We start from the raw sequence: 23,558 nt of genomic DNA, 5'->3' as shown, positions 1-23,558 counted from the left end.
TTGGGTCAGTGTGCATGTCGACATTGTGGTATTTTGCTGCCCTATCCAGCAGTTGGTTAAAAACAATGGTGTCGTCAGTAGGCGACAGCTTTGTAGGGTATGGGGAGGTGTCTGGGATGGGTTGTGGGTCATATGAATCATTCTGGTCATCCAATGTGTCATCCTGTGCATCAGGATCCTTTGGTTCATTAAAAGATCCTGAGGATCTACCCCCATGTTATCTCCATCATTATAATCTGAATGTGTAGGAGAGTAGGGCACAAAAGGCATATTAGGAAAGAGAGGAGGAGGAGTAAAAGGCCTTGAGGGAGATGTCCCGAAGTCTTTTTTCTTTGGAGGAACAGGGGAAGGAGTGTCAGTGTCCAATGGTCTCTTTTTCCGGTGGTAAACTGTAACATGTCCTGTTTCAGGGTCTATATACAGTTTAGGTTGTTCCTCACTCACTGGATCAGGATGGAAGAGTTTTTCCTCAATTTTCCGTGGCTTTTGAGGAGGAGGAGCCAAGCTCGCGTCCGAGATGGCCGCGTTTTAGCTCGGCTCCGTTCGCTTTCCTGTCTGGAACGTCTATCCTGTGTTTTATCCTGCCCCGGGAAGTATTCTTTGATAGACTATGGAACTACGACATTTCACAGGCACTTACCGTTTGATCCGTTTGTTCCTGGGTGCCGCGGCTCCTGAGCTGCGCCCTTGTCTGCTTCGGGGCCTCCGGAGCGAGCGGGCCTGACACTCCTTGGCGGCGCCCGGGCGGGACGAAGCGCTGTGGCCGGCACTTGGTGGCGGTGTGGGCTCGGTCGGAGAGGCCGATGTGCGATTAGACCGGTAACGGCTATCCGGGCCTGGTCCGGCGGTCCTGCGGCCTGGTGTTGGGGCGCTGCCTTCCATGGACGGGGTTGACCGTATATGTGGCTCGTCTCCCCTTTGTTCTCCGGTCCGGCCATTTTGAGTCCCTCCGCCCGGACTCGGAGAACGGAGCCGGTGGCGTGTGGGGAGCCGGCGACTCGCCTTCTTCTGGTGGCCCCCCTTCCTGCTCTGGTGGTGCCTCTGCTGGTGGTCGGCTGTATCCTGTTTGCCCCGCTGGTGCCCGGACGGGGGTCGGAGTTTGCCGCGGCCCCGCCGGGCTTCTAAGATGGCGGCCGGCCCCATGTCTCTCGGCTTGGCCGAGACTGGCGATGCTGGTCCGCCGCATGGCACGTTTGCTGAATACCGTAAAGGTGATCCTACGCTTGGCGACATCCTCGCCGCCTTGCGCTCCTGGGGCGCTCCCATGGCCGCACCTATCATTGACCTGGAGGAGGATCATTTTGCCGGGCCTGCTGGGCCCCCCTTGGTTGGTGCGGCTTCATCTCTGTTGTGTGCTGCTGGAACTTTCCTGGAGGTCGTGGGCCCGGCGGCCGCCGTCGGAGTGGGTGTACGGATCTCTGCTGCCCGCCTTCATCCTGAGCTCCCCCCTGTGCTGGGGGTCCGCCGGCCGGGTCCCGTCCGGACCGTCCTCGTTGGATCTCCCTTTCCTTTTTTGCCTCGAATGGCCGAACGAAGATCCTGTGATTGCTCCGCCGGATCGGCTTTCCTCATATTGTCGCCGGAACTGTGCCTGCTTTGCCTGATGTGGTTGCCGTCCCTTCCTGTTCATCCGGGTCGCACTCGATATGGCTTGTGTGGCTTGCCGATCGGACTCCCTGTTATTCACCTCCTGTTTCGCATGATTTGGTTCCTTGTGTATTGGACGACTACAGCTTGTGATAAACAAGGACAGGGATGAGATGAACTTGCCTCGGTGGACTATTATCTTGCGGTATGGTTGGATGATCCGTTTGTGATTGTATGACTATGTTCGATTCTCCTTCATGTTCCTGGAGTTTATCCTTGTGCTTACTATCTTCCCATGGGCTCTGAGTATTTTCGGACGGGGGGAGGGAGCTGATGGGGTTTTGATAATATGGCTCCTCTCCCGTTGTTCCTTCCCTGTTTTCCCTTCTTCTTTTTGTCTTTGTGGTTCTTTCTTACTTATCTCTTCTATATTTCGGGTTCTGATTAGGGCGACAGGCACGCTGCCGGGGGGTAGGCCATAGCCTGGTGCAGGGTGGGATGTGCGGGGTGGGGTCTGTTGTGTTTTCCCCTCATTCCTTTTGGTTCTGTGGCTCTTATGTATCCCCCCTTTTTTCGAGACGCGGTGTCGGCGTGTGGCCCCCTGGGGTGTGTTTGCTAGCATGGGCCTTCTGGTATTCCTGCCGTCACTGTTTACTGCGCATTCATTCCTCCTGTTACCATTAGTTCCATGTACCGGTCTATTCTCGAGTGCTTTGTTAGCCGTGGGGCGCGTACAGTGATGCTGCGTTCTTACTTCTCTCCCCTTTTTTTCCTATGTCTTTTCCCCCCCTTTTTTTTCTCCTCTCCCCCTTTTTTCTTTCCTTCCCCGGGTTGTTGTAACAGAGGGCTCTTTGTTTTTGCAAGTCTAATTTTAGTTTTGTGTATTATTGTGTGTTTTCGTAGTGGTGGGAGGGCGCTGGGCAGCGGTTGCAATTGCTTATTATTGTGGGACTCACGTTCTGCCTTTACCAAAATGTAACTGTTCTTTTTGAATTTTCCTGTGTTTGATACTTCTGCTTGCTCGCGGCCCACCACGGCCCTCTGGACTTTACGGATTACCATTATTCTGCGACACCCTTTCTTCTATTATAAAATCAACCTTCTCTCATCCTGTTCGTGATGTTTGCTCAGTGGCTTTTTGCCTTTGCTTTTTGTATGGATTGCTGTGATATCCTCTTGGTGCTTCTGTACTGCCTGATATGCTTCTTTCATTGTGGTGGCCGGCCCGATGGGTTGTAGGCCCGTATCTGTGAGCGCTTTCTGTACAATAAAGGTTTTAAAATAAATAAATAAATAAATAAATAAATAAATAAATTTCCGTGGCTTTGGCGCCGATGTTTTTGGCTTAGTGCCTTGTTTGTGAGTCTTTGGCTCGAGGGCCTTTGGTTGTGGAGCTTTTTTCGGCTCGGCTGTTGTTTTCGGGTCAGTAACCTTTCTCGGTTCGACGTCCTTTGTTGGTTTAACAGTCTTTTTAGGTTCGGCGACCTTTTTTGGCTCGACAACCTGTTTCGGATCGACCGGAGCTCATGGTTCGATACGTTTTTTATGCTAGATGGCCTTTTTCGGCTCAATGTTTTTGGTCGAGTCAATGGCTTTTTTCGGCTCGACAGGCTTTGTAGTTTGATCCTGTTTTTGTTGATCGACACTCTTTTTAGGATCGACTGCCTTCTTTGGGTCAGGTGTTCTTTTTGGATCGACGACCCGTTTTGGTTCGAGTCTCTTCTTTGGCTTGATAGCTTTCGGCTCGAGAACCTTTTTGGGTTGGACGACTTTCTTTGGTTCGACCACCTTCTTCGGTTCGACGACCTCTGGTTCCACAACCTTCCTCGGTTCGACGACCTTTGGTTCGGTGACCTTCTTCGGTTCGACAACCCTCTTGGGGTCGACAACCTTCTTGGGGAGAGTGGTACTCGGTCCTGGGCTATCAGAGGGCCTGGTTTTGAGCTTTGGAGCCGAGCCGGAAGGCGGGGTTTCTGAAGGAGCTTGTCGATCTCGGCTAAGGCCTTTAGGCGATGCTTCGACCGGAGCCTTATCTTTTGGGATAAGCGGTGTTGGGGGCTGGGTAATCACTTTTTGCCCCGGCATGATCTAGTCATCGGAGTCCGACTGGTCCTCAACGGTGATGATTTCTAGATCAGAGTCCACCGCTTCTGGGAGTTCGTGTTCATCATCGAAGATGTTCTCCGGTTCCGGCCGCTGCATCTCTTGCCTAGCGGCCCGTCGATTCCGGATGGTCTTCTTCGAACGGAATTGGGCACACACTGGGAAATTTTCTTTGTTGTGCTCCGGTGATAAGCACTTGTTGCATACTGTATGTTTGTCAGTATGCAGGAATTTGGAGTGGCATTGTGGGCACCTTTTGAACGGGCTCCTTTCCATCGACAGCAGGCCCACGTGGCGTTAAATGACCCAACGGCCCGCGTCGACGACCGGATCGAGATGGAAAGTTTGGTCGAGTCAAGAAGTACCGAACGAGAACAATACCATCGAAGTAGAAGGCCTTTTGGCCTTAGAAAGTAGTTTAGTTTTGGTTCCGAAGTTGGAGTAGAGGAATAACATCCGAACCCAATGGCGGAAAAAAACAATCCAAGGATGGAGATGCCCTTGCGCACTGTAGTCCAGGGGAGGAGTCACCTATCTCGTGATATTTCGTAGACTCTTCCAGGACAACAAGGTGCAATCATCCGGACCCAACACTAGGCGGCGATCTATGCTAAGATATGAATTCAGCAGCCCAAATGCCTCGAACAAATTATTATGTGCTGACCTTAATTTTACGAAGAGTTCCCAGTCTGGTAGTTGCAGCTAATTTTGAAGATTAACTGAGGTATGACAATGGCAAGATGGAGGATGCGAGACCTTGAGCGATTTATTCTCGGGAGACAGCTGGAATAATTTAGCAGAGCCACAGAAAACGTTTGGTGTGGGCCCGCTCAGTTCCTGCAATTTGCCAAATTGACTAGGATCGTTAAAGAAATATGGACAAGTTTCCCCGCTGCCCCAGAACGGTCGCGGACAATGAAGGTCCTGTTTAGATTCACCCTGGACAGCAACCTCTCCCTGAAAGAATACATTGCCAAAAAAAACAAAGAATGCCTGGTATCAGCCCTCTTCTGAAGAAAGAGAAATACTTTCTTCAAGAAAGCATCTTCAGAACTGCTGTTAAAGCCCTGTACTCTTGCATCTGAATGGTGGTAACGCCCTACTCCACACTGGCACCCCTTAGGGTAGCCTAAATGCAGCTGCGCTGAAGAAATATGATCACATCACGCCCTTCCTGATTGGACTCCATTGGCTTCCCTTGCCTGCCTTCATCACCTTTAAAACCAACTGCATCATTTACAAAGCCATCACATCCAACACCCCCCACTTGTGTAGCAGAAGAGTTCTCAAAGACTGGTGGTTCTCAGCCTGGACGCCATCAAACTGCATACTAAAAAATGTAAAAAAATAAAAAGATAAGACAACTGGCCTTTGACATCTATGCACCAAGCAAATGGAACAACCCCCATATTTATCAAGACAGCCTCTACGCTGCATCAATTTAAGAAAGAGTTGAAGACAAACCTTTTTAAAGTACACTACAACACAATGCATTAACCGTCCACATCTCAGCTTCCTCTCCTGTTCCTCACCGACTTTAAACTTGCCTTGGAGCATATACAGCACTACATGCCTTCTGGCTAGGTTTGTCCTATAAAAAATACCACATGCATGTATATACTGAGAATTCACAGGGCAAGCATGGGGTAAGGATGTGTCAGAGTGGGTACTCATAGAAGAGAGGAGGATGTGAGAAGTCAAGACGGATGAAATAGTAGATGACCTGATGACACAGACTAAGATGCTGCAGGAGTTGGTAAATCCTGAGGTGGCAGAAACCTTAACGGAGAATATGAGAGCAAATAATCAAACTCTGTGGCAAGACTAAACATGAGGGCCGCAAATACATGAATGGCCATGGACTGGGGAGGGCCTCGCCTCACTATCACATTCCTGCATATCACTGCCTAAATGATATGTTATTATGGATGTGTCCCAACCTATAGAATCAAGATGTAAATGAAAAGAGTGTGGGACTGCACTTTGACTCTACTGCATATACAGCAGCCATAAGTCAAGATGTCATTAAGATTTAAACATCCTATTTCTATATATTTTCTTGACAACTTTTAAGATTGTTTTATTCTGGCTAACTGAAAAATTAAAATGAAGATTATTATTTTTTTTTTAAATAGTATGATTGAGTTTGACAGTGTTACTTTCGAGCATTTAGTGTGTAGGGTGAGGTGTCTTCTGTACTTTAATTTTGTTTTATTTATTACCCTCTGGTAACAACAGCCTTTCATAACCAGTCATTAGTGAGGAAATCAAAGCAGCAGTTTCATGACCTAATTCAATAATTGTACAGTTATTTATAGAAAGTGTTTCCATTCAATATTTTAATTCCCCTCGTATTGGATATTGGGAATGATCCTATGCTCCTGCTGGATACATTTAATAATAAACTGGAAGAGGTCTTAAATAAAATTTCCCCTGAAGGGATGTAAAAAGCTTATTTTCTTTTTTTAAACAGATTTGATTATTTTTAATCAGCTAATCAAATACAATTGCATGTCACTTTTTCATTAAGGGATGTAAAAAGTTTATTACAGACAAGACCCAATCCATAGCTTTTATCTGACCTCCTCCAGCTAAAGCACCTGGGCAGAAGAGTGGAACTATGTTAAAGGAAGCCTTCATGGCCAACGCTAAAGAATGCTGTTCTGTAAACTGTACAGACCAAAACAAACATGCTCCATTCATTCATAAGCAATGCTACAAATAGTTCAAGGATTTTTAAGCTCTACAGAGAGCTCCCAATTCTGTCAGATTTCAACTGAATCACTGCCCATAATCAGGAGTTAAAGACTATGTACTGCATTTTGAGGAATGAGCACATTTTCATGATATTATTGTCAAGGAGACTCAGAGAAGTCAATCAAATAAGGTCAACCGAACCCTCATGAATGTCAGTTTATACTTTTATCATTGGCCTTATTCAGAGTAACTCCATTGTGTCATCCAGAAACCTACCTTGAAGTGCTCATTGTAACATATTTGAAAAGGCTTATCGGACCAGGGCCACCACCCAACGATGGTGACAAATTGAATACTAGAGACCATTATCAGGTTTGGCCTTCCTGAATCCCATCCATCTTTACACTTTTTAAAAGTAGGAAGGCATAGTGTGGTGTAGACATGAGTTCACTGTTCCAAGAAGCCAGCAACTTCAAGTGTGCATAGTCTCAGACACACATTATACATCGTATACTACAATGAAAAGGAGCCAGTTGCAGCATCTGTGAGATTTGTTGAAGTGTGTCATGGTGATACTCCAAACAAGGTGTTGTACATCATCCTCACAATTCTAGGAAATGGAGCCTAGTTTGTAATCTGCCTCATCAGACGCCGATTTCCTCTGAACACAATATTGTCTATTCCATGCCAGTAAAAAAGCAGTTACAACAAACGCCCTAAAAACAAAGCAGGCAATTTTTTTTTTACATGAATATAAACAACTGTCTCTACAAAGAATTAAAAACACAAATCAATTACTGACCTTCAGCAGCCTCAGCAGCCTCTCCAATTTCTTCTGAGACAACAGCAGGAGCTACATCTACAGCTATTTTGGGCTTTGGCTCTTTTTTCTGAGAAGTTTCCTCTTGTACTGGCTTCGGAAGATCCTTCGCTTTTGGCTGTTCACCTTTTAAACTCTCCGACTCCTCTTTCTCCTTCTGTTTTTTCAGTTTAGCCCTTTCCTCTTCACGTTTCTTTCGTTCCCGCTCCTTTTTCTCTGCCTTCTTCTGCGCCACAGTTTTCATTTTGAATGAGGTTTCATCTTCCTCATCACCACTGTCAGCTTGCTGGAGTGGCTTGCCTTTCTGGTTCTTCTTTTGCTCCTTTTTACTTTTTGGAAACTCATCAGAATCATCACCACTCCCTCCAGATGAGTCTGGCTTCTTTTGCTCTTTACCTTTTTTAGCAGGAGCTTCATCTTCCTCGGAAAGGTCCATCTTCTTGTTGGATTGTTGATTTTTCCCTTTAGTTTTCTTACCAGGTTTATTATTATAATCGCTGTCATCATCAGAAACATCCTCTTTTGGTTTCTGGGTCTTTTTTGACTTTGTATCTTTGTTGTCCATGTCATCGCTCTCATCATCACCATCATCATCATTTAAAGTACTTTTCTTGCCCTTCTGCCCTTTCTTCTTCTTGTCCTGTTTGGGTGGTTGAACAGCAGGTTCTTCGTTTTCTGCTTTCTGCTAAGATAAAAACAGGAAAGTAAAACCTGTTAACTTGCCACTTCAAATCAAAGTGTTAAAACCAACTACTAAACTGGTAAATTAGTTTTTTAAATTCTAGAGAAACGCTAACAGTAGGACCACACGCTGGCTTGGGTATTGATTGAATGTGTACAGTCAAGTGGACCTTTGGGAGCCCGCCACGCCCCCTCCCTCCCCCTGCACCAGCCCCCTGTGTCTAGTCAATCTATCACTAATGTATGAGAGGGCACACGGGGGGGACTGTGCATTACCTCACTGTTTTTCTTCCCTGGACCCCTACCCCCCACTGTCATACCCACCCATATCACCCCTCCCAGGGTGATCTGCCCGTCCTCTCCTACTGCCACATGTTTTGGTGGAGGCACGCTACCCACACTGGACTATCTCCCCTTGGGGGAGACAAGACCTTGCCATGCTGCAACCATGTTTGTATTGTTTGACTGTTTATTGTAAGGTTGTTTCCTTGATGCCTCGCTTTTGTATAACTGTATATGTCATAACATTGAAAAATGTGAATAAAGAACATCATTTTTGAGGGAAACACTGACAAAAAAGTTCAACTGTTGATGACAGCTCAACAACTGTATAAATTGTTCACAGTATTTCCTTTTATTCTGAAAAGTATGGACAAATTGCTCTAAAGACAAAATTACATCTATGAGAAGAGGTCCGTTAATCACACAATAGAATGTTAAAGACAAATCTATGTCAGGACCGGAGGCGAGGATTATGCCTGCTCATCTTTCTTCACTTCTATTCAACAGCAGCCATTTTAAAGTTAGACAAAATAAACATTTCCATAAATCATAGGGAATAAACAGTTAATCCAATAGAGTTGCAACAGATAGAATGTCCATTCATCTGCACCAATCCGAGATCCCCTTGGTGTTGATAGTCCTCTTCCTCTGTTCATACTTCCTCTTTCTTCGCTGCTTGCAGCCAAGATAAGTCATGCTTTTTTTTTTATTTGTATGCTACTTATTGTAGACTTGTTATATATATTTGCTATATAAGTTTCTTTCTACTGTTTACTGTTGTTTGCTGGCTTGATTATTTGTCTGCCAATTCGTTGGTGTATGCTGTGTAGTGTAGTTCCTATATTGCCAATAGGCTCTGTCCATTGGAATAGTATATCCTGTAGTTTAGACGTAGGACTGAAGTCGACTAGGTCTCTACCGAATATACTAGACTTAATTATGTGTGCGTCAGCTAGCTCAGAGGTCACTAGAAACTTTCTCGAATGAACAAGAAGGGATTAGTTTCTGACAACCGCTTAAAACATGACAACTTTGTTTCCCAAGAATAAGACATATATCTCTAGTGTCGCGGAAACAATAGATAGTTATTTCACTCAGTCACTCGTGCATGCTTCGTTTCACCAGAGGTGCAGAGAAATAGAGAGACGGGCGTTTTCAATAAAAGGTTTTTATTGAACAGTCTTCTTTCTCAAGCATAAGAAATTAACTGCTGCAATCGTAATACTTGTGGTAAAGTACAAAGCGTACAGTACGAAGAGTATTATAAAATAATATTGTAAAAGCATGATATGATTTCTAAGTCATAAAATACCTAAAATGCATAAAATACATACAGTGATAAATAATGACTATAAGTACTCAACTGGTGCTTCTAAAATACGCCTACCCCGGTGTACCTAACCTAGGTCTAGTACAAGGGAAGAAGTAAGTAATGTGTAGCCTAGTTTTAGTATTCTTTGCCAAGAATCTATTCCAAGAATTCTCTTAGGGTCTTATCAGCTCCGTACCTTGGTTTAGAATGAAGGAGGTCTTGCATCTCTCTCTCAGGACTCGATTTCTCAGCAACCCGCAAGGGTAGCCTGGAAACACTGGAGCTGGATTTCTCGGCTGGAGAAAGAACAGCGTCTCTCAGTGCGTCAGCTGGAGGGTCGGCTTCCTTCGGCACTTGCTGCAGCAGGGCGCGTCTGGCAAGTAGATAGTCGAACTGCTCCAAACCACAGAGTGTTTGTTTGGACAAGTGTGGGCATATTTATACCTTGAAGGTGCCGAGTTTGACGAAAGATTGGACATAATAACGTCATTAGAGACTTAAGTAATATTCATGCAGGGGGAAGTCCCTGACTGCTGAAGGCGAGTTTTTCCAAGAAATCATTGTAGATTTTCGGAACTCCCCAAACGCGGTAAAAGTTTAAGAGAAATAATAAATTTAAAAGTCGCACTGTAGTTGCTCAGATGCACGACACCGTAAAGGCAAAAGGAAGACTAACACTAACAAAGAAAACAAATTAAAGACAAGGAAGAGGGAAAGAAAGGATGGAGGCTGACGGGCCAAAAGAAGGAAAGGAAAGAACGAAGGAAGAAAGGGAGCAGGGTGAACAACAGAAGGAAGGACATTGAGGAGAAACGTAGCCGCAGACTCTTTGGACATTAGGAAAAGGCATGCTGAAGGGCGAGGGAGGCGAGGGAGGGAGGAGAAATGCGAGAAACGTGTGAAGCAGGGGGCGGGGGTAGCGGATACCTTTGAAGTGGAGATAAGCTTCACTTCAAAGGCTTGTTGGCACAGCGCACGCTGGGGGATGACTGTGGGAGGGAGGCTGGTGTCTGTGCACGCGCTTTTTATGGCAATGCACATGCGCATTGAGCGAGCTTTTCACGGGCACTGCATGGAATCGCCCGATCACGGTAAGCTCTGTTTAAGCCCCTTTATATCTCGCTCTGCTCAATGATAGGTCGCGAGACCTAAAAAGGAGATATAAGACTAAGCACACTAATCACCAGTTACTCTGTACACACAGCCAACCCTGCACTCACACTGGCACAAGGCTCGCTCTGATGACACAGACACATACCGGCACACCGCTCCCCATGCAATCTCACAGGTACATTGCTCATCCTTTACTCACACACGAAGACCTATTGCTTGGCACGCTACACATCGCTCACTTGCGCTCCATACACACTGCAGTCTATACACACTCTGCTCACCCTTTACTCACAGGTTCAATTCTCAGCCCACACTCAAAGGTTCAACCCCCGCTTATGCTGCACTTGCATGAGGAAGGAAGGGAAAGCTGCCTCATTGACAAAAGAGGAGATATGGAAGAGGTGTGAAAGAGAACAAAAGAGAAGTGACATACAAAGTTATCCATGGTGATAAGAGAGACTATGGAGATAAAAGAGTCTGTGGGCAGAAGAGAGAATGGGGAACGGGAAAAGAGGGAAGTGAGAAGCACAAAGGTAACGGATACACCTATCACTGCCAGACACAATTAACCTAAGTGTCGAAGAGATCTATTTAGCTCTCCTCTAAGAAGGTGATCCCCTGCTTGCTATGCTGCCTTCCATTCAACTCCAGCCTCGAGGCTGCATCACCTGCACTATGAAACCCAAAAAATCCTGATCGAGGGAGCAACTCCTAGCAGGAATTCCTGTGCCCCCGTCAGCCCTGCGAACCTCATCTACGTGTGACTGCTTATCCCTGCGTACCTCGCTCCAGTGTGTGGCTGCTTCGCAGTACTTCCAGTACCAAGTTTTCAAAAAGTCTACCAACTCCTGGCTGTACCCAGCACAAGCAGGGCCTGACACTTGCTTCTAGCCCAAGTGACTTATCGGTAACGCACTGCCTGGGCTGGTAGTACAGAGACACTATGAGGACTCTGGTGACTTCCATTGGTCATCACCCAAGAGGCAATGGAGCATCCACTACTAAGTTCCTTCTCTGCCAACTCACTTTGAAAGGCAGAATGGTGGGCGGGGCAGCCTTTCAGGCCAGCACGACTAATGTATGAAAAAGAAAGGAAATCACAGGGCTTGAGCTCAAGAGAAACAGGAACAGAAGGCTCAGGGTATTGGCAACCTTTATGACCATCAGTGAGGGCCATCATATCTAATGGGCTTGTGCGCTAGCACGGACACCCCTGTGGCACTGTGCAACTCCCAGTTCGCAAAATGGTAAGTGGTTAAACATCAAAGAGGTGATGTACTACTGTATCACAATAATGCCATTCTGCTGCTGCCTCATTCAGCATGGTAAAAAAAAAAATCAAATACTCACACAGCTACATAAAGAATTTCCCCTGGCTTGCCACTGTAACTAGATAGATATGTTAAGTGAGGGGCACCATCCAAACAGCCAGTAGGAGTGCTACAGAACCACTTTTTCTGTGGAAGCAAACATATTTTGCCGAAGCAAATACTGAAATGAAATAACATCTGGGCAGAGAAACAGTTCCTCACTCTGTATACTCATGAAAGCTGCACTGTCAAGCCAGACCTAAAAAGCGGCTGCTCTGTTTATGAAAAGCTGACTGAAAGCAACACCTCCGTAACTAAAAAAGCAACTTCCGCAGTGGCAGCCTAATTTCTCGGGTCTCTACCCTGCACGAATGCCGCACACCAGGGCACTATGAGATTTTGGGCTGCATCAGTGAGATGCTTTGCTAATGACTGAACTAAATCAACAAGTACTGGCAAAGCCAAACATTTCAAGAGACTGTGAATGGCTAGTGTCTGGTTAGAGGGCTTGGGGCAGCAGAGAAGTATGCCGCGTGAACGGAAACAAGGGAGTGGGGGGGGCGGACGGGGGAGACAGAGTGGGCCATGTCCTTCACTGTGTGAGATGCAATTTTTCGAATGGTTAAATTTACAAACTGCTATGGGTTGATACCAAGGACTACGGACAGCCCTCTATGTCAATGCCTAATGGCAGGTGAACTATAACAGCCAATGATTGAAAGCCCTTTGGTCTATAAGTATTGGTATATATGTGTATATTTTGGGTGATAGCTTTTGCTGTCTGGTGAGAGTCTATTGCCGTCTTGTACGTAAGACTTTAAAAGTAATGTTTGGAAGCAATTTTGGAGGCAATCAGAGAGCCATATCACAAACTTATTTTGGCACTCAACAAATTTATAAAGAAAGGAGGAAAATCTTTTTTCATGCGAGCATCCCAAAAAAAAAAAACACAAAAAAACACTAGCTAAAAAGGCTGATAAATGAAAAATAATATAGGGCCCACTAAATGATAAACCAGTGGTGCCCCCCGTTCTAAAGGATCATTATTTTAAACTATGTGCTCCCTTCAAAATCCAAAGGGTAGGAATTTCAAATTTGACTAAAGTACTGAGGTAACTTACCAATATTAGAATCAATTTCCAGGGGAAAAAACAAAAGCTCATTCTTGAGCTTAAGTTTCTATAGGCATCAAGAGAGGTCAGACAGTACAAGCCTGTACGTCTGACCTGAAGATGTGCGACAGAAGAAACACCTTACTTCCAAACTGGAAAAGGAGTAACCGGCTATTGCCCATGGACCTCTGTAGCAAAACAAGACTGCTTGCAAACCACTGGAAAATTGGAAAAATTTAAATACCTTCAGTCGTAATAGCTTAAACCATCAGGGACCAAGGGACTAACATAAGAGCTGTAACAGCCAAAACGGATGCGCCAAAAAGGGGTCAACTGGGAATATGCAGCACCCCCTTAATTGTTCTGGTTTTGGTTACCAGTATAGGGATATGTGAATGATGGTAAAATGAGTCTAAGACTACAGCAAATTCCCTTCAACTGAGTAAAAAACAATTCCAGTAAGTAATGGTAGCTACCAATCAATGCCCTTTTGTTCGAGGCAAAATACCTATGGTCAGCTCGGAAAGAGAAAGGAAATAGTGCCATAGTGAAGTTCCACCTTTTTGGCATAGGGCCCTGTTTGCTGTGCTTGTCATCATAGCCGATGCATTCACAAATGAGCTATGGTTTTTCATAAGGATTACACCCATAATGCTAGTACTCTTCTAACAAGCATCATAATTCCATAGTAACCATTCTAAAAACTGCCTTTCATTTTCCCAACCATCTCACCACTGATCAGTGCACGTCTGACTTCTCACTCACTGTGAAGGTCCTTCAAAAAACTCACATTCCAGGCCTACTTAAATTGTAAGTCACATATCAAGACATGGTATCTTACACATCCATCTACACTAACGATGTGAGAATCCCATGGGCTGGTGCTGCTCAGCACACCTCTGTATTGCCAAAAAAATGTACTTGCACTAGTACAATAATAATTCCTGTCTTACCCCTACCATTCTTACCTGTAGAGCGGACTCCTTTTCAGCCTTTCCACCATGAGTAGCCAGACTCAATTCTTCCAGCTCTTTCAAGATATCATCCTCACTGCAAAGAAAACAATATGTTTTGTTCATTCGCCAAAACTACACAGCACAAAACTGTACAAGACTTAAAAGATACAAAAGTGGTGTTACTCAAAATCCTGCTTTTTCCGCTCCTTCTTCTTTTTGGCTTTTGATTTCTGAGATTCCTGATCCTTTGAAGCACCAGCTCCTTCTATCTCAGCAGCCAGAGCATCAAGGTCAGCATCATCCTTGGCACTAGAATAAAAGAAGATTGAAGCCACATTCAGTGAAGACAAACTACATAATAGCATATTCCTAACAGCCATCAAGACCCTATCTTGAACAGCTTGTCTCACTTTTAAAGAATGTTTGACTGCACATTTATAGTGGTCCCACAAGATGCCTCTCGGCGTATATTGAATAAAAAGTCAAATGCAGTGTGCAGTCGTGTTAGGTTAACCCTCACAAATTAATGATGCCCTTCATAAAACGTAACCATGGAATAAAAAGAAAGGGAATGAGAAAACATTTTTCTGAAGTAAAGCTTCCTTAGTGGAACACATTTGTTGTCATAGGAGAGACTACAAGTCGGATTAATTAGAGCTCTTGGGGAATGAAACAAACAGTCATATCCATAAACCGGGGGAAAGTCAAGGCAAAGGAAAAGGGACAACATATGGATGAGAGGCAACCAACCATCTGACACACTACTAAAGAGCAGGAACGTCTACATTAGCAAAATCCAAGTGGTTTGCCGGTGTTTTGTTAGACATTGTTTCATAGGACAGGTGTGCTATCTTAACTGTGAAAAGGTATGAAGTATATGGGTGTCCTATCAATGTTGCTTCCTGGCAGAGGGATGAAATATAGGAGTTAACATTTCCGACAAAAGGCGGGTTCCACCAAAGACTGAGCACAGTCTCAATAGGCTGAAGTGCCCAATCACACAATGGAAGTCGTGTTTCAAAGGAGAGCACAATAATTAAATAGACATTTTTACTGTAATTTAGAAATAAAAAATAAATACAATATTCTTAACCTCAAATCGCATTGTGTTTGCAGAATGAAAACTAAGTTTATATGAAGCTAGCATCGATCCATCTATGCTTTCATTCAACCTCAGCTCCAAGTTCATACAAGTGGAGTGTGTGGGTGCAAGAGTGTGTGAGAGACTACCAAAGATTTATAGTTAATAAACCAGCAGTTAGCATATATAGTGGAATTTACAGGGCACAAATCATATCTTAATACAACATGGGACTCAGTAAGCAAGAGACAACAATCAAAAGCATAACTGGGTTAAGGCAAACCCACTTAAATGGACTAGATAAAATGAGAAACCACAAAATGTCATTTTGGTGAGTAGTTATAGAGAAAGTAAATCCTAAAATGCAAATCAATGGATTGAATAAACTAATCTAAACACAAACAGATATGTGTGCGTTACATACGAACCATTATATAGCTATCACTTGCAGGCCAATGTCACCTGCCCTTCAAAATATGAGCAGTGGCATTAGAGCAACTTTTCATATAAATAACAGCAAACTAATAGCTCCCAATAGTAACTCTATGAAAACAATAAAAACTGTACATCATCAGCTCAGTACATCATAAAGATTAAAAATGTTTCAAGTATTTTTTTTTAAATAAAAAATTATAGCACACCCATCCATTCATAGGAAACATTACTAAGTTGCCTAGTACATCGACTCTTATATCAAACTTTAAAATCTCCAGGTGCTTTGCCCCGCCCAGTGATACTCCAACTACTCACCTACCTCGACAGGGACGCAATACTGAGGGTTGCCCACGTCAAACAATGGGTTACCCTGCAAATGCAGGATAATGAGCTTTCCCAACTACACGGCGAGAGTTCAACATCAGAGGAAAAGGCTTGCGGTGGTCAAGGCCAACTGAAGCAATGCGCGTCTTCTATACCGTTCCCGGCTTAAAGTTACCCACCAGGGTAAATCCCACCTGTTTGACACTGTGGAGTAGGCCTGGGCTTGGTTTGAGGAAAGACTGCCACAAATCCAATCCAGGGAGACGCAAGCAGAAGGTACAATGGATAACTGGCAGAGGGCCCTCCCTCTGCAAAGAAGACCAGGGGGGCGGACGGCCCCTGCACCCGGCAGAGGAGCTGGCGGGGAAGAAGATGATTCTTCGGCCTCGGATGACCAGACTGCTACCCGTTGATGCTGGCAGGTAACTTCAGAGTCCTCGGACCAGGTATGCACGACTTCCCCACCCTCCAGGAGGTTGGGACATGATGATAGCTCATCACTACCTGCGGACCTGCACACAAAGTACAATAGTTTCACATAGACACCAAGTGCCACTCAGTTGTTGACATCAACACTCCATCTCACTCGAAATGCTATGACCTCCCTCCCCAACGAAGACCCATGGGGAGGAAACACCATTACACTGTTTTACCTGGAACGTGAACGGCCACCTCAACAAAATTAAAGGCAAGGCTATACTCAGACAGGTCAGCTTGGGACAGATGTATTCTTTTTACAGGAGACACAACTCAAGGGAAACCACTACAGATGTCTTTTGTGCTGCATCTTCAGGGTAGATTAAACTCAAGCTTCCACCATGAGTCGTGGCCACACTTAATCATGCTCAACTTCCTATTAGACCGGATTTACTAGGATGACTTGGACCTGTAGCTCTGGGTGGCAGTCTCCCTGTGGGGGTCACCTACTGTCCTGCACTCGGTCTATGCCTCACCAACCCTCAGGTAGCTGTTTCGCACTCATCTTAGCAAGGAGCTAATTTCTGCCAAAACCCCAAGCCCCCAGGTCTCACAATGCTATGGGCGACTAACGAGCTGATGGACTGCATTCCCAACCCCTGCACACCTGTTGGCTACATTCACTACAGCACTTGGTCTAAGCAACATGTGGAGACGATACCATCGCGGGGCAGCCGGACACTCAAACCACTCCAAACGGAGGAAGCTAGGAATCTCTGCCGCCTCAATAAGCACCACAACCAAACATAGGCAACCCAATAACCCCTCGGGAGCTAGGGTTTCAATGATCGATAAGGTAAATTGCTAGCAAGAGCATCATTTGAAAAGATAGTTAAGTGGATTATTTCTATTTGACAGCTATTTAACATCTAGAGACATACAAAACGTATTAATCAAATAAATATGTTAGAAAAAGGAGAAACAGACATACACAAAGACATATAAAAAAATCCCTTATATTGTTTGAAATTGAAAAAGTGAGAATTGTAGGGTACATTAGGAATAGAAAACCTGTCATACATTAGTCATTTCCAGTAAATCAAAAATCTTATTAAAACCACCTAGATTAATGCACGTCAAGTCCACTCAATTGATACCTGGAATCAGTCCTTTCAACGTAACAATTAATTCAGGGATCCAATAATTACTTTGTGAGAAGTGGAGTAATGACATTTCGGTCTATATGTATAACAAGTACATGAGTCGTCAAGGACCAGAAATGCTAAAGGAGTTTCACAATGACCGACAATTATAAATAAATGTAGCTGCTACTAGTTGGCTTCATTAAATAGTTTATATCAAGAAAAATGAGTGAATCAGGTACGGACTTAGTTTGTTCATAGTTACAATTGGAATTGAGTGTTTGATAAATGCAGCTCTGCTGATCCTTTGTGGTCCTGAGGATGGTCTTGCATATAGCGGGGAGTTTCGCCAAGTACTATGCCGTATTACATAAACAAATCTCAGACATTCCCAGTGCAAGAGGTTGACGCTTATCTTTCCAATCTCCACTTGTCACAGATTTCAGCAGAACACCGCTTAACCCTTGACGACCCGATCACGCCAGAGGAGATTGCAGGGGATATATCCCACCTCCCCAAGGGAAAGAATTCTGGCCAAAATGGCATGTTGTCACCCCTATTATTCAATCTTGCAGTTGAGCCCTTGGCCCGTGTGTTTACTGAGGAACCCACGCCTCCAGGGGTTCTATGGTCTGACACATGCAAAGATCGTGGCCACTCTACATGGATGATCTCTTGAACTACCTAGCGAACCCTCATACATGCTGACAGATAGTCATGGATACCATAGACACATTTGGATGCTATTCAATATGGCAAGATTTAGTCCATCTTTTAACAATCTCAACCTTAACCCTCTGGTGTTTCAAAATCTCCGACCTGAACACTATAATTTCTGGGGGGGAAATCACTGAGAAAGACACCACAATAAGCATTCATATACCAGATACGAGTCCATGTTGCAATCACTGTTTCCAACATTTCTGGAAGAGCCAAAGGAATGGGATCTGCGGCCTCTAATCCATGTGAATATCATACCCAAAGAATATGATGACCAAAATGTACAATGTTCTTTCTGATGGGAGGATTAATAGTGAATAGTATGCACATAAGGTCCCAGTGGTAACATGATCTAGAATTGTAGCTCACAGAAGCTCAGTGGTTCTCCTGATATCAACAAACCACTGAGATCTCCCGAAATGTGCAATATTGCCTTATCCACTGTACGTTTCTCCATAGGGTATACCACACACCAGTTAGCTTGGCCAAAAGGGTTTTTTGACTGGTGATACTTCATGCAGGACACAGATTTTATACATTTAGCATGACAATGCCAAAGTGGCACAATTTTGAAATGAACTGAGGAAAGCAACATCGATGATGTTGGGAGGGGCGGCTGCCCCAGACCACCTTCTAGCACTATGGAGACATGTTGAGCTCATCTGTAAAATTCTAGAAATAAACAGAAAGTTAGTTGCCATTTCCCTAGTGCTGGGAAAGTGGACAGTAGCTTTGACATGTGTGGGGAGGTAGTCCTCTGCGCTTTAAAGACTGGCTTAAACACATGGTGCTCTGCGAGTAACTCTCAGCTATATCTGCCTCGACCCCCCTAGTGACTGGTGGGCAAGAGACTATTTGTCACCACGAAGATCCCTTTTAGCAAATTTGACTGAACAATAATGTAAACAAACAATTCAAGGATTCTGTGATCTTACTGGAGGAAATTCCAAGATTATGCTAAAACATGCAATCAACATATATCAGGAATGTCTGAATGGCCATGAACAAGCTGTATAGGATCATATCAAATCTTTACCAGCCCAATTAGTAATACAGTGTTGGGAGTATATGTATTTGCTGTTACTAGTTATATAAGAAATAAAAAAGGAAAAGGTGCTGCAATACAACCAAAAAGAACAATTGATGGAGAGAATGCAGAACAAGGTCATACATTCACCCTGTACAGAGATCTCGGCCTAAATCCATCGTTTTTTTTGCTCACCATGCCATTCCAGTTTGGACCCAGCCATATGCAAAATCAGCCTTAACCCTACGTCAAATGGAAATAGTCCAGCCCAAACTGAAATGCCAGGTCCTCCTTGGACTGGAAACAAGCATCCTAGGACCGGTTTCGGGCTTTCAGCCCTCATCAGCCAGGATAGCTTGACTCCAGTGGCATGGAGAGCACGGGACCCACGTCTGGGCATACCCGTGCCACTCGGAAAAGGATCAATACTGATTTGCATATGGCTGGGTCCAAACTGGGGTGGTGTGGTGAGCAAAAGTATGATGGATTAAACCCAGATCCTTGTGACTGGGGGTGAATGTTTGCATTGTCCAGCATTCCGTCCATCAATTGATTCTTTTGCATATGTCACCCTAAGTGGGAAGGGTATGCACAGACATGGGTCCCGTGCTCACTACACCACTGGAATCAAGCTAACCTGGCTGATGAAGGGTGATGCCCTGAAACCAGTCCAAGGATGCTTGTTTACGGTCCAGGGAGGACATGGCTTGGCAGGTCGTGCTGGACTGTTCCCACAATGAACAGGGTCAAGACTGATTTGCATATGGCAACTCAGCATAAACTGGGATGGTGTGGTGAGCAAAAGAATGATGAATTTAACTCAGATCCTTGTGACTGGGGGTGAATGTGTGCATTGTATAGCATTCCGTCCATCAATTGATTCTTTTGCAATACAACCACTGGAACACATATCTAGTAACAACCTCAAATATTCATCAATCAGGATTACAACCAAAATGCAATACTTGACCAGGTACTTGGAACCTTGGACAGAGGGGAATCATGCCTACTGGTAATGCAAACCTATCATTGGCCTTTCATAAGATAAACCATTCTCACCATCTTTTCCACCAGGATAGAAATGGATGGTTAAGTGCTAAAATGACTCTCCTGTTTCATATTGTCAAGATCCTTTTTTTTTTTTAAATGCAATCATTCAGCTCTCCAATTTTAATGCTGAACTATACTGCTATAAGATCACAATTCTGGGAATCACGGAATGCACTGAAAGACTTCCCACAAAAGCAACACAACAAATTCATCTGCGTTCCAACCAAAGTTAGCCTATGCAATAGATTGCTATCCATCAGCCGAAGCACTTAAGTGCCTCATCAATGACTATTAAACCAGAAGTGTCTGATGTGCTGTGCAGTGAACACATTGAGCATAATCATCCATCTAATGATCTCATTCTTCTTGATCTAGCAGCAGCATTTGATCCTGTACATCCCTATACGCTACCTTCCTCCATCCATACCATTGCAATTAAAGACCAGGCTCTACAGAGGTTCACCTCACAGCTCTCCAACCACTCATTTTCAGTAATGTGAGATTGCAAGGGATCCCAAAAGACTTTTTTTTGTTGTCTATCAAGGGTCCATTAGTACCACTTCTTCCCAGTCTCTCTGTGCTGCCTCACTTGGGGATATTGTAGGAGAGTAGGGTCTGCTTTCCTATGGTCACCCCAATTTTTGCTTTTTGCTTCACTGGTTTTCGACATAATGTGGCTGTGGGCCTGCTAATCAGACCCACAGCCTGCTGTTCTCTCTCTAAATTCACAGACATGTACATCACCTATTTGGTACTGGACACCTTATCAGCCCCTGTACAGTGTACTATAGGTACCCAGGGCATAGGTGCATCCAAGGCCTACATGGGGCTGCAGCATACCTTTTTTTTTTTTTTTTTTTTTTAAAAACCTTTATTGAAATATGCGCATCAGTACAAGCGCAGGCCTACAACCACAGGGGCCGGCCGCAAAAGCAGGAGAGATAAAAAGGAGCAACAACAATGCGTATGGCAAACTGAATACAGTATAGACGAAGAATAAAGTCGTTACACAGTAGGCACCAGGATAAATAAGGTTCCATTTTATGATTTATAGAGGTGGCAGCAGCTATATCTACCAGTGCGTCATGCAACATAGACAAAAGAAGAAGGGGGGGGGACGGGAGGGATATAGCCCCCCACGCAATCAGGTAACCACAGTAGGGCGAATTGCAGCATACCTTTTGCCACCCCTGGCTGGCCATTTAAATCGACACAACTGGCTGATCACTCAGCTGGGGCAAGGTGGTGTAATCACCCCTTGCTTAGATATAGTATACCTATATCTAAACCTATATCTGGACACATATATACCTATAAGTCACTCCTATGACAGGCCTTAACAATCCTGGAGGCAGAGTGCTTGGTTTTATGTGAGATGGTGCTCTAGCATGAGCTTAGCCTGTCTGCAACTTACGGAACCATTTCCTTATAGCAGTTCCAGGGTATTGCCATACCATATACTCTTAAGCGCATTATAATCCTCGCGGTAATTGCTAACTTGGTTTGGCTTTATCAAAACATGTCGTGTAAGGTGTCATACACTTTGGAATACTACCCCCTCGCCAGTTCTGGCGACGGGAGTAGCATTCCACCCTTCTAGAGGGAGAAGACATGTTACTTTACTTAAACGCAGTTAATTCTAGCCAGAGCCTCAGCATCACAAAATGGATGCTGCTGCCACAGACACAAGTCTGGCCTCCTGCTGCTGACCGAAACCTGGCAGGGGAGGCTTGGACAAAGAGTTTCTTGTCACAGGGAGGTGCTACACCTCCCCAGACAGGAGATAGTGGATTGAGGCAGGGAGGGCTGAATGACACTAGAGACTGCCTGGGGCACACAAGGTGTCCCATGCAAAAACCAGTCAAACTCCAGCCCCTGCTCTGGCGCGAAAATGGACAAAGGGAAAGGGGTGTAACGCACATCAGATTATCCTGACTGAAACTTATGAAACGAAACTCTGGACCCTTCGACATCCTACTCGACGTAGAAGACTGAAGAATCTCCCTTGTGGTCAAGGAGTGACCACCCTGTGCAAACAGGCACCATCCAGCGCCCAACGGTTTGCTTTGTTGCAGTTTCCGCCGGAACTCGAGCGACAGAGATCGACAAGACCCAGCTTCCCTGACTTCTAACAGCCCGATCCACAGTCCCAGCGAATCTGAGACCCGTGGAGGCGACGTGAAGCGTGGAGCCGGTCATCTTGGAAAAACTACGAAGTGCTGACCGTGCAGCTCCCGAGGCTCCCTCGAAGCTGTGCATTGGGATTTGAGAAGCCCCAGCCCCGAGCAACTTTTTGCACCGAAGATCTCCCCTCCACACTCACCGAGTGCTGCATGGGGCCCTTTTGCATTTTTCTGCTCGACGCGTTGGTCCGGTCACTTGCCCGTTGGCTAGTGGCCCCAGTACCGACGAACCTTCGAATTTACACCGATAGTCTGGTTGCTCCAGACTGGCCCGCGCTCCCCTGAAAAGGAGCAACCTCTCTAACTTTGCTAGTCCGAGTAAGAAGTGATCTTCTAATCCTGTGTGGGTTGCATTTGCCAAGGCCTGTTAACTCCGATCCGGAAGCTGACACCGCCGACAGCGAGAGCCTTCGTGGGACAGCTCGTGATCCACTCCTGGACATCCTCGATGCCCCAGAGTCCACGTGGCAGCGGAGAAAAGCTTCTCGACAACCACCTGATTGCGCCCGACATTGCCTGGTTCCTTCCTGGTTCCACACTGGTCACTGCTGAGTGACCCAGACTCTGTCCCCTCTGCTTTCAGGTACTCTACATCTTCGATCCACCCTTGGATCCCACCGGAATCTTCTCTCCTGGCCGCCTGCAGCATCTTCATCTCCAGGCTCCATAGATCTCCACGACGAAACCCGACAAACTTTGGCACCTATGCACCCGCTTCCTGTGGGCGAGGTAACGATCTAACACCGGTGCTCCTGAAGTGGTTAAACCTCTAGTGTCCTAGTTTGAAGTGTGGTAATTTTATTCCAGTCGGAAGACTTCCAAAACAGTAACTTTCTAACTTTTACGCACCATTGACTTTGCATTGGTGCATGCGTGTGCTTTTAGCGCTGCACCCGAATCCCGAGGGCTACTCCCGTCCTAACTGCTGTTAGTCCAGTGTAGTCCCAGCGAATCCCAAGGCCCTAGGCCTTACCACTGTTCTTAAAGTGATACTTATACCACTTTTTTAATATATGGTTTGAGTGGCCACCGGCCCTATCCATAATCGTGCAACTTGTGTATGTTTAACTGTGCTTTTGTTTAAACGCTTGTGCCTCTGGACTCATAAAGAGTACAGAGGATTATTCTAGTAATAAATACATATATTTTTATAATATACAACTTGTGTGGTGTCCTTTCATTTGATATTACGGACTGCATATGGTA

The 23,558-nt window shown here is 45.1% G+C and overlaps 1 protein-coding gene across 2 annotated transcripts in view; it reads right to left on the bottom strand.

Annotated features, from left to right (window-relative positions):
• The window catches only part of EIF5B (eukaryotic translation initiation factor 5B), a 499,902-nt gene that overhangs the window by 414,426 nt on the left and 61,918 nt on the right, over window positions 1–23,558 (bottom strand). The window contains exons 2-4 of one of the 2 annotated variants that reach the window (XM_078658012.1): window positions 14,157–14,282; window positions 13,986–14,067; window positions 7,190–7,892 (exon numbers count right to left, since the gene is read on the bottom strand). In XM_078658012.1, coding sequence (XP_078514138.1) covers window positions 7,190–7,892; window positions 13,986–14,067; window positions 14,157–14,282 — 911 coding nt within the window. The remainder of the gene's footprint in view (window positions 1–7,189; window positions 7,893–13,985; window positions 14,068–14,156; window positions 14,283–23,558) is intronic. The other variant, XM_078658013.1, reaches the window with a different exon arrangement.

The sequence above is a fragment of the Lissotriton helveticus genome, chromosome 8, assembly GCF_964261635.1.
Source record: "Lissotriton helveticus chromosome 8, aLisHel1.1, whole genome shotgun sequence".
Taxonomy (NCBI): Eukaryota; Metazoa; Chordata; class Amphibia; order Caudata; family Salamandridae; genus Lissotriton; species Lissotriton helveticus.
The sequence above is the reverse complement of the archived record's forward strand: the minus strand, read 5'-3'. Positions and strand labels throughout refer to the sequence as shown.